We start from the raw sequence: 13,287 nt of genomic DNA, 5'->3' as shown, positions 1-13,287 counted from the left end.
TTTCCTTTACAAACAAAGGCAAATACAGTATATTTCAAATTAAAAAGAGAGAATCCACTATCTACACTATCATTATACCTCCAGTATCAATATGTCAATCTCGGGATATTATATAAAAATGATACTATATAAATAAAAAAAAATGTTAAAATATTTTGGCTTCTTGGCATAATTGCTGCCCCTTGTGGGCCGTTTCTTGTATCTAATATTCATTTAATATTTAATTTCTAATATTTAATTTCTAATATTTAATTTCTCGACAGATCAACTTTGTGCTGTTTGTTGGCATAATAATCATTCTGGTGCAGAAGCTGCAGTCCCCAGACATAGGCGGCAATGAGTCCAGTATATATCTGTAAGTATATTCCCCCCTCTGTTTCTCTTCTGACACCCAATGACCTGCTGTGATATGGATACTGAGTATAATAGATTGTTCTGGGCAATCCTAAATATATCATTTGAATTGTATATTATGATCTATAGATCTGATTCCTTACACCAGGGATATGCAATTAGCGGACCTCCAGCTGTTGCAGAACTACAACTCCCATGAGGCATAGCAAGGCTCTGACAGCCACAAGCATGACACCTAAAGGCAGAGGCATGATGGGACTTGTAGTTTTGCAACAGCTGGAGGTCCGCTAATTGCATATCCCTGCCTTACACCTATCATAGTGAACAAACAAAATATAACCAAGCTTTCATGATCTTTTACTTTAACCACTTCTATACCAGACTGTAATACCCTATTCATTGCCAGGCCATTTTTCAGTGCTGTGATACTTTGACTAACAATGCGCCCAAATTAATTTTAGATATTTTTTTTTTAGACAGATTTTTCCTATTTATAACCACCTTGCTTATTTAATAACCACCATTTAAAACAAACAAACAAAAAAAAAAAAAACGATACTATGTTTAAATGGCACTCCAAAAATACACACCTACCACTCCACCTTTTTAAAGCATATGAGAGCAAGTTAAGCTTAAAAATTACAATTTTATTAGCGCAATTATTGTTTCAGATTTGAACACGTGTAATGCAGTTGGGAAACCATTATCTCCTCCCTCTCTTAAATATTATTCATTAGAAAAATATACTATTAAAAAAAGCCATATATACAGTACAGTGGAACATCGGATTACGAGCATAATCCGTTCCAGGAGAATGCTCGTAATCCAAAGTACTCGCATATCAAAGCGAGTTTTCCCATTGAAGTCAATGGAAACGAAAATAATTTGTTCCGCATTGACTTCAGTGGGATGCAATACCACATGCGGCCAGAGGTGGAGGGGGGGCGCCGGAGAGCCTCAGAAACGATCGAAAAGGCCCGAAAACACTTCGGCTGACCTCGGCAAAACCTCGGAAAGACTTCCTACCCTAGCCGTGCTGTCCTCTGGCCTTTCCGTGCATTTCCGAACGGGACGTTCGGCTCTGCTCAGCTCTGGCGCCCCCCACCTCAGGCCAAAAGTGGTACTGCACACCGCTTTGGCATGAATCTTGCTCGTTTTGCGAGACAACACTCGCAAACCGAGTTATGATTTTTAAAAATACAGTGCTTGTATTGCACAACACTCGTTAAGGACGTTACTTGCAATCCGAGGTACCACTGTATATATATATATATATATATATATATATATACACAGTATCTCACAAAAGTGAGTACACCCCTCACATTTTTGTAAATCTTTTCTTCTATCTTTTCATGTGACAACACTGAAGAAATGACACTTTGCTACAATGTAAAGTAGTGAGTGTACAGCTTGTATAACAGTGTAAATTTGCTGTCCCTTCAAAATAACTCAACACACAGCCATTAATGTCTAAACCGCTGGCAACAGATCTGCTTACAGCAGAAAAAAAAACTAAAAAATTCAGCAAAGTTCATTTTAGGGTACACAACTGCAATACATTACCGTTTTTTTTTTTTTTGGTAAATTATAAAAGATGAGGTTGTGCCGAGTAAATAGATAAACAACAGGTCAAGCCTACAAAAAAGACTATGAACTTCGGTACCCTAGGCCACACAGGTCATCAGTTTAAAATTAATTGTGAATAATAGGCTCTCACTCTGCCATGCCTGCGTATATGTGGGGGGCGGGACAGGCTCAAATTTTTTGGGGGGGAAGGAGGGGCTTTAGTTCTTGGGTGTAACTCTTTTTTTTTTATGTAACCTTTTTTTTTTTTCTTTTTTTCCCTAAAAGTCCCCAAAGTGATATAATGTCTTTGTGACAGGTCCTGTATAATGAGACATCCAGGGTCTGTTAGACCCCGGATGTCCCACCTGTCCTCTATTGAAGCGAATGGAACACAGATCCAGTAGCTTCTTCCATGGCCACCGTGGCCAAGGAAAGTGACACCAGAAAGCACAAGTGACAATATTCATGTTGGTTTAGAGTTCTGTGCAGCCTGGTCTCCCTCCCCTCCACCCTGGTGTCCCAGGCTTATGTCAGTGGCAATGAAAGGGTTAAATAGAATCTAATACAACATAGTATATAGCGCCACCTGTCAGGTAAGTGAGTACATGAAATCTGTATTTTCAATAAACTTTTTGTGTGGTACTAAACTAGTGGTAAGGACCTCACAAATAATAAAATGTCTGTCTGATATAAAACCCTGAGGAATCAAGACAGTAGTTCCCAAACTGCAACCAGTGGGTGGGAAGCAGATCTTCACTTGCCTTTATCCATCCCTTGGGGCACTATTTCTCTCATTGACACCAACATTGGGGCATAATTCCTGCCACTGACACCAATGATGGGGCACTATCCCTCCCATTAATGTTTATGATGGGGCACTATTCCTCCCACTAGTTTCAATGATGGGACACTATTCCTCCCAATAATACCAATGATGGCGCACCACTCCTCCAGCTAATACTAATGATGGGGTACTATTCATCCAACTAACACCAATGATGGGGCACTATCCTCCCTCCAATTAATATTAATAATGGGGTTCTATTCCTCCAACTAATACCAATGATGAGGCACCATTCCTCCAACTAGTACCAATGATGGGGGACTATCCGTCCAATTTATACCAATGTTGGGGCACTATTCCTCCAATTAATAACAATTGTTTTGCCCAAATATGGCCATATTTTGGCAATGATTTCACCCCTATCCCCACCCTTTTGCTTATGTGCCTAGGGATTCCCACCGGGTGACATCAATGGTTGTTAAGGATGTGGTGGGTGCAAGTACTCACTTCCTTTGCAATCATTGACAGATGGAATGATGTCAGGTTCCTTCACCCCGTACCCCCAAACATCCCAAATGTTAGGTGTTTGAAGGAACATCCTAACAGCAAGTGTTCAGTCCAAACTTACACTCAGCTCATCCCTATTTGATCATGGTGTCCCTTTAACAACAAATTCCCCGTCAGGAAATAAATATTTGTTGCAGATGATAGCGGGAAGGTGCTTGTTGCTCAGTATTCCAGCTCCCTAAATGTCAGGAAAATGTCACACCAGTTAACAAGATGTCGGTTGTGTCTGCTCACATTTAAGCAGGACGTGCCGTGTTCACTTAGTGTGCTTCTGGGAGCTCACAGATCTTCCCTAATCATCTAATTGGTGGATAATTGATTTAGCCTGCCAGGTTTGCACACAGCGTATTGTACATTTTGCATTACAATTTCCCCTGTTGATTTGTTTTTATATTTGACTTTGAACACAATTTAGGAAATAAAAACGTGATCTGAATTTTTTTGTTTACATTAACCTCTTCATGCCAGCCATAACACTTAAGGTGGGTGGGCCTTATCGCTGAGAGGCAGCATATATGTGTACCAAAATGTAAACAATGCTGTGCCAAGAGTGCTCCCAGCACAGTTACCAGAGGGTAACGCCGGTAACATACTAAAGACAATTAGGCTGTTTAGATTTGAAGAGAAGTTGCACTTAAAGCAGGAATTGTCTTCGGTGATAACCCTAACCCTACCTCCCTAACCGTAACCTCAACCCTAACCCTATCCTCGACTCTAACCTTACCCCGCTCACCCCAACCTCAATCCTATCCCCAGCCCTACCCTGCTAACCCCAACCATAACCCCAACCCTAACCCTACCCCACTAATCCTAATTCTGTCCCAAATCCTAACCCTACCCCACTAACTCCAACCCTAACCCCACCCCACTAACCTCAATCATAACCCTAACCCTACCCCACTAACTCCAACCCTAACCCCACTAACCCCAATCATAACCCTACCCCACTAACTCCAACCCTAACCCCACTATCCCAATCATAACCCTAACACTATCCCACTAACCCCATCCCTAACCCTATCCCCAATTCTAAACCTACCCCGCTAATCCCAACCCTAACTGTAATCCTACCCCGCTAACCCCAACCCCATCCCTACCCCACTAACCCTAATCATAACCCTAACCCTATCCCACTAACCCCAACCCTAATCCTATCCCCAATCCTAACCCTACTCCGCTAACAACAAACCTATCCCTAATCCTACCCCGCTAGCCCCAACCATAACCCCATCCCTACCCCACTAACCCCAACCATAGCCCTGACCCTATCCCACTAACCCCAACCCGAACCCTATCCCTAATCCTACCCCGCTAGCCCCAACCCTAATCCTAACCCTAACCGCTAACCCTAACCCTATACCCAATCTTAACCCTACCCCACTAACCCCAACCCTAACCCTATCCCTAATCCTACCCCGCTAACCCCAACCCTAATCCTATCCCCAATCCTAATCCTACCCCACTAACCCCAACCCTAATCCTATCCCTGATCCTAACCCTACCCCGCTAACCCCAACCCTACCCGCTAACCCCAACCATAACCCCCAACACTACCCCACCAACCTCAACCCTATCCCCAATCCTAACCCTACCCTGCTAACCTCAACCATAACCCTAACTCTATGCCACTAAACCCCAACCATAACCTTATCCTGCATACCCACATCCTATCTCTATCCCCATCCCTAACCCTACCTCGCTAGCCCCAACCCTAAACCTAACCCTACCTTCTTCCTTCCCTTGCAAAGTGAACAGTCTGCTTTTAGTAAATTAACCCTTTAAGTTAACACTGGTTCTTCATGGTTAGTAGACTTTGAGAACAAGGGATATCTTGTATTATGTCTTTGTTTTACATTCATAACATGTCTTACTATGACTACTGTAACAATGTCTGTTGTGTTGTGAGTGGCCTTTAGCGTGTGTCGTGTGATTTGTGTTAATAGGGGTCTTCTCAGTAAGAAGTAGCATTGAGAAAAATGAAGTTCGTAAAATATTTTGAAGGGGATTTTTGGGCAGCATAGGGATTTGATTAATAAATAAGACATAAAAAGCTGCTTAACTATGTTTGCATGTTGTTTTTGGATACGCTTGCTTCATTCTATAAAATAAAGACTGTGTGAGATAATTAGGACTTTGTGTGCCCTATGCCCACCAGACATCACAGCTTGTGTCATTCCATCCAGTACTACACTCCAGTGGACACTCCCAGATGCAGTAGTTACAAACACGTGTATGCTGCAACTGGGAACTGATCTTTAATCTCCAGTATAATGGATTTTAAAATTTATGTAAATACAAAATAAAAACACAAAGACACAGAATTTTTTTTTTTTAATTTCCAGGTAATTTTTATATTTGGCCCATTTTCCTTTAACCACTTGCCGCCCGCGTAACGCCCACACACCGCACTTATGTGTCCATAGACGGCAGAGCTTTCTGTGCTGAGCATGTGCTCACTGCGCACTCTCAACCCAAAGACGGCTCATGGTCTGTACTAATGATCAGGAACCTGCGGGAATGGCTTCTGATCATGTGACCACAGTGACAGCCAATCACAGTGGTCACATGATTAGGCAGGCTTTCCAGCGCCTAGTTAAAGGGATGCTGAAACTGGCAGGAAGTTGTTAAAAGAAACCTACTGTGTGTTTTTGGTGAGCACATATTTTTAAGGTTTAATTGTAATGTTTAAATATTGATGTGACTTACACGTTTTTACCTATCGTATTTTCTTGAATATATAGGGGTTTTTTTTTTTGTTTTTTTAATAGGTGTACCTTACAAAAGGAATCTTTCACTTTGCATGGAAGTTTTCACTTGGCTAAGTGAATGTGGTGAAAAATTCAACTTTCTGTGAAACGCGTCAAGCTGAGAGCTATTTTTCCCACTCCCACTTGATGCTGTAATCATGTTTGGTGAACTCTAGGAATGCACCGATACCATTTATCTTACAACAAGTACAAATACGGATACTTTCTTTTTAGTACTCGTTGACACCAAATTACTGATACCTACTGCAACTGTTTTGTTTACACTTCAGCTGTCAGCAATGGTACAAAGCATTAAAAAGTTATTTACAATTAAATATAATTATTATTTTTTAAAGCTTGAGAGGTAGGTTAGGTGACACTATAATATCTGGCACCTCATCCCTATTAAATTGAAATTAGCTGCAATAGGATGATTGGGATTATGATGGTGCCCACGACAAAGGAATATACATAGTTTATGCAAAAATATAAATTTTATTACATAAAACAACAACAAATGATGGGTTCAATAAAAAACTATTGGCAGAGCATAATACAGATCATATTAATAATCACTGGTATCCATATATGAAAAGTGATTAATACTTGATGTTGTATCCCAACATGTTTCACCAACATTGGCTTCTTCAGGGGGAGCCAATGTTGGCGAAAAACGTTAGCCACTTGTTGACCGGCCGCAGTACATATACTGTGGCAGGTTGGCTCTATTGCATGAAACGATGTACCTGTACGTCACTTCGTGCAATAGCCAGCGGGGGGGGGCGCCAATCAGCGGGTCTGGCGGACGCGGTGTCCGCCGGCCACCTGCGATCGCTCCCCAGAGAGACAGGACGACGGTCTGCCGATGTATATAAGGCAAATCGCCGTCCCGTCAGGTATGAACAGAGAGATCTTGTGTTCCTGCTAAGCAGGAACATGGATCTCTCTGTTCATACTGTGAGTCCATCCCCCACGCAGTAAGAAAGCACCTCCTAGGGACAGACTTAACCCTTTGATCGCCCTTGGTGTTAACCCCTTCCCTGCCAGTGTCATTAGTACAGTAACAGTGCATATTTTTAGCACTGATAGTAATGTCACTGGTTCCCAAAAAAGTGTCAAAAGTGTCAGTTAGGTGTCCGATTTGTCTACCGCAGTGTCGCAGCTAAAAAATGCTGATCGCCGCCATTACTAGTGAACAAAAAAAAAAAATTAAAAATGCCGTAAAAATACCCCATAGTTTGTAGATGCTATAATATTCGCTTATTGAGATTTTTATTTACCAAAAACATGTAGCAGAATAAATATTGGCCTAAATTGATGAAGAAATTTGTTTTTTTTACATTTTTTTATTGGATATGTTTCATAGCAGAAAGTAAAAAAATATTGTTTTTTTTTTTTTTTTTTTTTTTTTTTTTTTAAATTGTCCCTTTTTTTTGTTTATAGTGCAAAAAATAAAAACTGCAGAGGTGATCAAATACCAACAAAAGAAAGCTCTATTTGTGGGGAAAAAAGGACATCCATTTTATTTGGGTACAGTGTCGCATGACTGTGCAATTGTCAGTTAAAGTAACGCAGTGCCGTATGGTCTGGTCATTAAGGGGGTAAAACCTTCCGGGGCTGAAGTGGTTAAAGGTGTAAAAATTTTAATGAACAAAGAGATTCCCCCACTGACAGCTGAAAGAACCGAGCCTGAAAGTATCAGTTTCAGGTATCGAAGCATTTGCGCGAGTACCGTTACTTGTGCAAACGCTTAGTCTCGGCGTCGATACCGGTATCGGTGCAACCCTAGTTAACACGATATTCATAATATATGTAGGACAATAAGAAAATGATAGCAGAAATATAGTGAAGGAAATGGTATCATAGAGACTGGGAGTCTGCATGAGGTCATTGTATGAGAACATGCTTATTTTAATTGAATGTAAATTAAAATTTGGATTTTAACACTGTTTGTTGTTGGGCATCCTAAAAGTCCACATTCCTAGTTGTTTTTTCATGAATTCAGTTAGTCTGAAGTTCCTTAAAGTGAATCTGTTACCATCCCAGGAAATTCAAGCTGAACATATAATGAAATAAGAAAAGAACACATTGGTAGAGGTTCCTTTGACCAAAACTGATTTTCCACCAAAAGTGTTTGACAGCTGAAGCTATATATCTTACAAATGATCACGGGCCAAAAAAAACCCATCAAAGTCCTCCCTTACATCAGATCCCCATCAGAGTCCTACTTACCACCGGGTCCTTATCAAAGTTGTCTTTACATCAGAGTCCCTATCAGAGCTCCCCTTTACATCACGGTCCCCGGTTGTTGAAGCTGAGATCATAGGCCGCCTCTGCTGATCTAAATCCTCAATCAGTACACATTAAGGCCACTGACCCTAACTGGGGGCCAGATAAAATCTTGCTGTAAGCCAGATGTGGCCTACAGGCCGTAGCGTGAAGATCCATGCTCTAGAACTTTCCTTTTGGCTAATTCCCTAAATTTTTCTCCAAAAGATTCCCCAAAAGACTTATATTTGAAGTCTGGGTATTACTGCTTTGATTTTATGTTTTCATTACTGCTTTGATTTGGATGAGTACTCCACGAGAACCTATACTTCCAATTAAAGTACATTTCTGTCTAATTAGGGGTTCCTTTAAAATTATAGAACTGACACTTGTCCCCTCCCTCCAGACTCAGAAGACAAGCTCAACTTTTTACATGTAGAGTCAAGATTTGCATAGAACTCCAGATTTTATGATTTTTGACCTCTTCTTATACGTTTTTTTTTTTTATGTTTACTCTCTTTTGTATTGAATTATTTGAATAGTTCAAGATACAATCAAGGTTTTACAGGTCAAGACAAATACAAAAGTTTAGCGGTAAATCAGTACATCACATAGCTAGCCAATGAATCGAGGGATCTAAGTGAAATTGATAAGAGGAAAGGTACATACGAGATGCCACATATGTGCTCAGAGAGGGTTCAATACCATGTTGGCCCACCCATTGCAACTATAACAGCTTAAACTCTTTTGGGAAGGCTGTCCACAAGGTTTAGGAGTGTGTCTATGGGAATGTTTGACCATTCTTCCAGAAGCACATTTGTGAGGTCAGGCACTAATGTTGGATGAGAAGGCCTGGTTTGCATTCTCCACTCTAATTCATCCCGAAGGTGTTCTATCGGGTTAAGGTCAGGACTTGTGCAGGCCAATCAAGTCTCTCAACAGCAAACTTGCTCATCCAAGTCTTTATGGACCTTGCTTTGTACACTGGTGCGCAGTCAAGTTGGAACAGGAAGGGGCCATCCCCAAACTGTTCCCACAAAGTTGGGAGCATGAAATTGTCCAAAATGTCTCGTATGCTGACGCCTTAAGATTTCCCTTCCCTGGAACTAAGGGGCCAAGCCCAACCCCTGAAAAACAACCCCACACCATAATCCCCCCTCCACCAAATGATTTGGACCAGTGAAGAAAGCAAAGTGAATATTTTACCATCCCAGAAAACTCAAGCTGAACATATAATGAAATAAGAAAAGAACGCATTGGTAGAGGTTCCTTTGATCAAAACTGAAAAATTTTCAGCGAGTCCAAAGGGGTTTGACAGCTGAAGCTATATTCGAATTGTAAAGGCTGTTATAAAAATCAATATTGGCCCCACCCCTCCATTCTCTAGAATGGCGACCAGTGAACAAAGCAAGGCTCATAAAGACATGGATGAGCGAGTTTGGGGTGGAGGAACTTGACTGGCTTGCACAGAGTCCTGACCTCAACCCAATAGAGCATTTTTGGGAGGAAATAGAGCGGAGACTGCGAGCCAGGCCTTCTCGTCCAACATCAGTGCCTGACCTCACAAATCCGCTTCTGGAAGAAAGGGTCAAACATTCCCATAGGCACATTCCTATACCTTGTGGACAGCCTTCCCAGATAAAGCTGTTACAACGGCAAAGGGTGGGCCAACTCAATATTGAACCCCACGGACTAAGACTGGGATGCCATTAAAGATCATGTGTGTGTAAAGGCAGGTGTCCCAATACTTTTGACAATATAGTGTATCTCCTGTATGTCATGCACAATACAAAATAAATAGCAACCTACATTCACCAGGAGGAGAGGCCATAAGTGAGAACAGCCGTATGTCAGTAGTTTAAAGAAAATATTAAGGAGAAAGATTATGAAGAGCAAGGAAAAAAATTAAATAAAAAATAAATTAAGGAAGGGGGGAGAGAGAAAGGCACACAATCATGATGGTCCTAGATACAGCTAGTGTAAAGTAAAGTGTTTAGACCCCGCCTTATATGAAGGGTTCCAATTGTGTAAGGTACCAAAAATGGGACTAAACAGTCCACATAAGTTTGTAGGATACATTTTTTGAGTTGCCCGAGTTGATGACAGGTTCACTTTTAGAAACACCTTTTGATAATCGTGAATATCCCCGCTATCAACTACAAATTTGCATTACTTAGAAAATCTTGAGAAGCGAGCACTGGAAAGGGTCATGTGATCTATCCTTAACTGCCACTTCTAGAAAGGTCATTTTATCTTCCATCTCCAGCCCATTCAGTAGGAGGTGAAAGATGACAGAGGTCACTGTATGGGTTGCAATGCTTTCTTTTTTTCCATCGGCTTGTTATGAAATGAGCCCCTTTTGGTTTACACCACCACCACTTCTTCTAATCCTCTCATGTATGTCAGCTGCTTTCAGGCATGCTTCTGTAAGAGGGCTAACCAGTACTCTGTCAAGATGTCTGAGCTTTCCATCATCACTGTGTAAGTCTTCCCATTGCAATAGATTTGTTACCGTGATTGTGACATCTGTGGTGTTGTATGTGTCTGCTTTCAGTGGTGCATGATTCATTGGTGTTGTCCAGTGTAGACAGGTCACTGTCTACCTATTCACTACACACAGAGCATTATTTAGAGCAGCCTTTCTCAACCTTCTCAACGTGGAACCCTTGAAATAACTTTCAGGTCTTAGGGAACCCCTGGATAATAATTAGTATATCTACAGCTGAGGTCACATTAGTGTGATGGTCACTACATTTATGGTCATTGGGAAGAATCTCGAACTTACAGATAGCTAAACCATCATCAATGTCATTGATTACGTATCTGAGATGCAGAAGTTGCTGAAGGAACCCCTAGCAATCTCTGGAGGAACCCTGGTTGAGAAAGGCTGATTTAGACATTGCACAACCCTAGCTACATAGTAGTGATAGGTTTCTTTTATGCAGGATCCATCACTTTTGTTACAAGATTGATTATTGCACTACCAGGGGCAGTCTGCTGCCTGCTTTATAGTCAGGGAAAGTGGTAAGTTAGAGTTGAACCCACAAAGTTGCCCAGTTGGTGTTGCTCTCAAGTATTGTAATGATATTGGTGAAAGATCTGGTTAACAGGCAGGCAACTTCTACTCAACCAGTAGATCTCCACCGTTAGCTTAATTTGTTGTGCAAAACAGCAAGAAGAACTGAAGCCCCATACCATTGTTCAAGAGTCCAGATACAATTGGATACCAGTAATGCCGCGTACACACGAACGGATTATCCATCGGAAAAAACTTGGATGCTTTTTCACACGAAATTCCGCTCAAGCTTGCCTTGCATACACACGGTCACACAAAAGTTCTCTGAACTTTCGACCATCAAGAACGCGGTGACGTACAACACTACGACGAGCAGAGAAAATGAAGTTCAATGCTTCCGAGCATGAGTCCAATTGTTTCCGAGCATGTGTAGGAATTTTGCGCGTCGGAATTTGTACAGACGATCCCATTTTCGGATAGGAACTTTTTCTGACCGAAAAATTGAGAACCTGCTCTCAATCTTTTGCTGGCGGGAATTCTGCCAGTAAAAGTCCGATGGAGCATACACACGGTCTCATTTTCCAGCCAATAGCTCTCATCGGTCTTTTGCTGGGCGAATTTCTGATCATGTGTACGTGGCATAAGGGTCAGAGGGACAATAAAAGGTGTAGCCTTTATGCTGCGTACACACGAGCGGACTTTGCAACCGGACTGGTGCGACTGACCGAATCCGGTGGACAATCTGACCGTGTGAGGGCTCCATCGGACCTGCAGCGGACTTTTTCGGTCGAAAATCTGACGGACTTTAGATTTGGAACATGTTTCAAATTTGTCCGACGGACTCGAGTCCGGTCGAAAAATCCGCTCGTCTGTATTCTAGTCCGACGGACGAAAACCGACGCTAGGGCAGCTATTGGCTACTGGCTATCAACTTCCTTATTTTAGTCCGGTCGTATGTCATCATGTACGAATCCGTCGGACTTTGGTGTGATCGTGTGTAGGCAAGTCCGTTTGTTAGAAAGTCTGTTGAAAGTTCGTCGTAACTCCGTCGCAAAGACCGTCGGACCTTTGATGCCGAAAAGTCCGCCCGTGTGTACAGGGCATTACGGTTTTTTATGGTAAACCAAAAAAGCATAAGAAAAAGTCTCTATCGCGTATTAATGCTTTACTAAACAAAGAAAATGCTGCACATACAATTGTAGCAAAAACAATTAATGGCATACAAAATATCACAAAATATGCCTACAACATGCACAAGCTATCTATCCTTTCTAACAAATAAGCATGTACAACGTACTTACCTGCTCTGTGTAATGGTTTTGCACAGAGCAGCCCCAATCCTCCTCTTCTCAGGTCCCCCACCAATGCTCCTGGCCCCTCCTTCCTGCCGAGTGCCCCCAGAGCAAGCAGCTTGCAATGGGGGCACCAGAGCAGGCTCGCTTCCAAGCTGTGGTTTTGTGTGTCCATTCACACAAAGCTGTGGCTCAACCCTGGCCTCTCTCTCACATGATTGGCTCAGTGGCTGTAATTGACAGCAGTGGGAGCCAATGAATCCTGCTGCTGTCTCAACCAATTAGTAAGCAGTGTCCCCGGAGAGGGAGCCAATGACTCCTGCTGCTGTCTCAACCAATTAGGAAGCAGTGTCTCCGGAGAGCCGAGGCACTCATGCACCATGTACATCGCTGGTTTGAGAGGGGGCTCAGGTAAGTATTAGGGAGACTAAGATGGGGAGGGCTGCTGCACAGAGAAGGCTTGTTACCTTCATGCATGAAGGTAAAAAAACCTTGAGTCTTAACAACCACTTTAACTTGGTTCTTCCTGGCAATGGAATCTTCTTCCTTTTAACCAGGATCTTCCAGACTGCCTCTTGCTTCCCAGTTTCTTAGTTCCTTAGCACATGGCTTGCTCCAGTCCTCTTTCCCCTCCCCCTACTTGCTGTAGCATCACTTCCTGCCCTGAGCTGTGAAACCGGTCAAACCGGT

General features: G+C 42.2%; 1 protein-coding gene across 6 annotated transcripts in view; it reads left to right on the top strand.

The window, feature by feature from the left end:
• The window catches only part of ADCYAP1R1 (ADCYAP receptor type I), a 271,371-nt gene that overhangs the window by 245,738 nt on the left and 12,346 nt on the right, over positions 1-13,287 (top strand). For 4 of the 6 annotated variants that reach the window (XM_073629495.1, XM_073629492.1, XM_073629493.1 and 1 more), the window contains 2 exons: positions 264-355; positions 10,696-10,770. In XM_073629495.1, coding sequence (XP_073485596.1) covers positions 264-355; positions 10,696-10,770 — 167 coding nt within the window. The remainder of the gene's footprint in view (positions 1-263; positions 356-10,695; positions 10,771-13,287) is intronic. The other 2 variants (XM_073629496.1, XM_073629497.1) reach the window with 1 other exon arrangement.

This window comes from Aquarana catesbeiana, linkage group LG05 (assembly GCF_042186555.1).
Source record: "Aquarana catesbeiana isolate 2022-GZ linkage group LG05, ASM4218655v1, whole genome shotgun sequence".
Taxonomy (NCBI): domain Eukaryota; kingdom Metazoa; phylum Chordata; class Amphibia; order Anura; family Ranidae; genus Aquarana; species Aquarana catesbeiana.
This window is presented reverse-complemented; position numbering and strand designations above follow the sequence as displayed.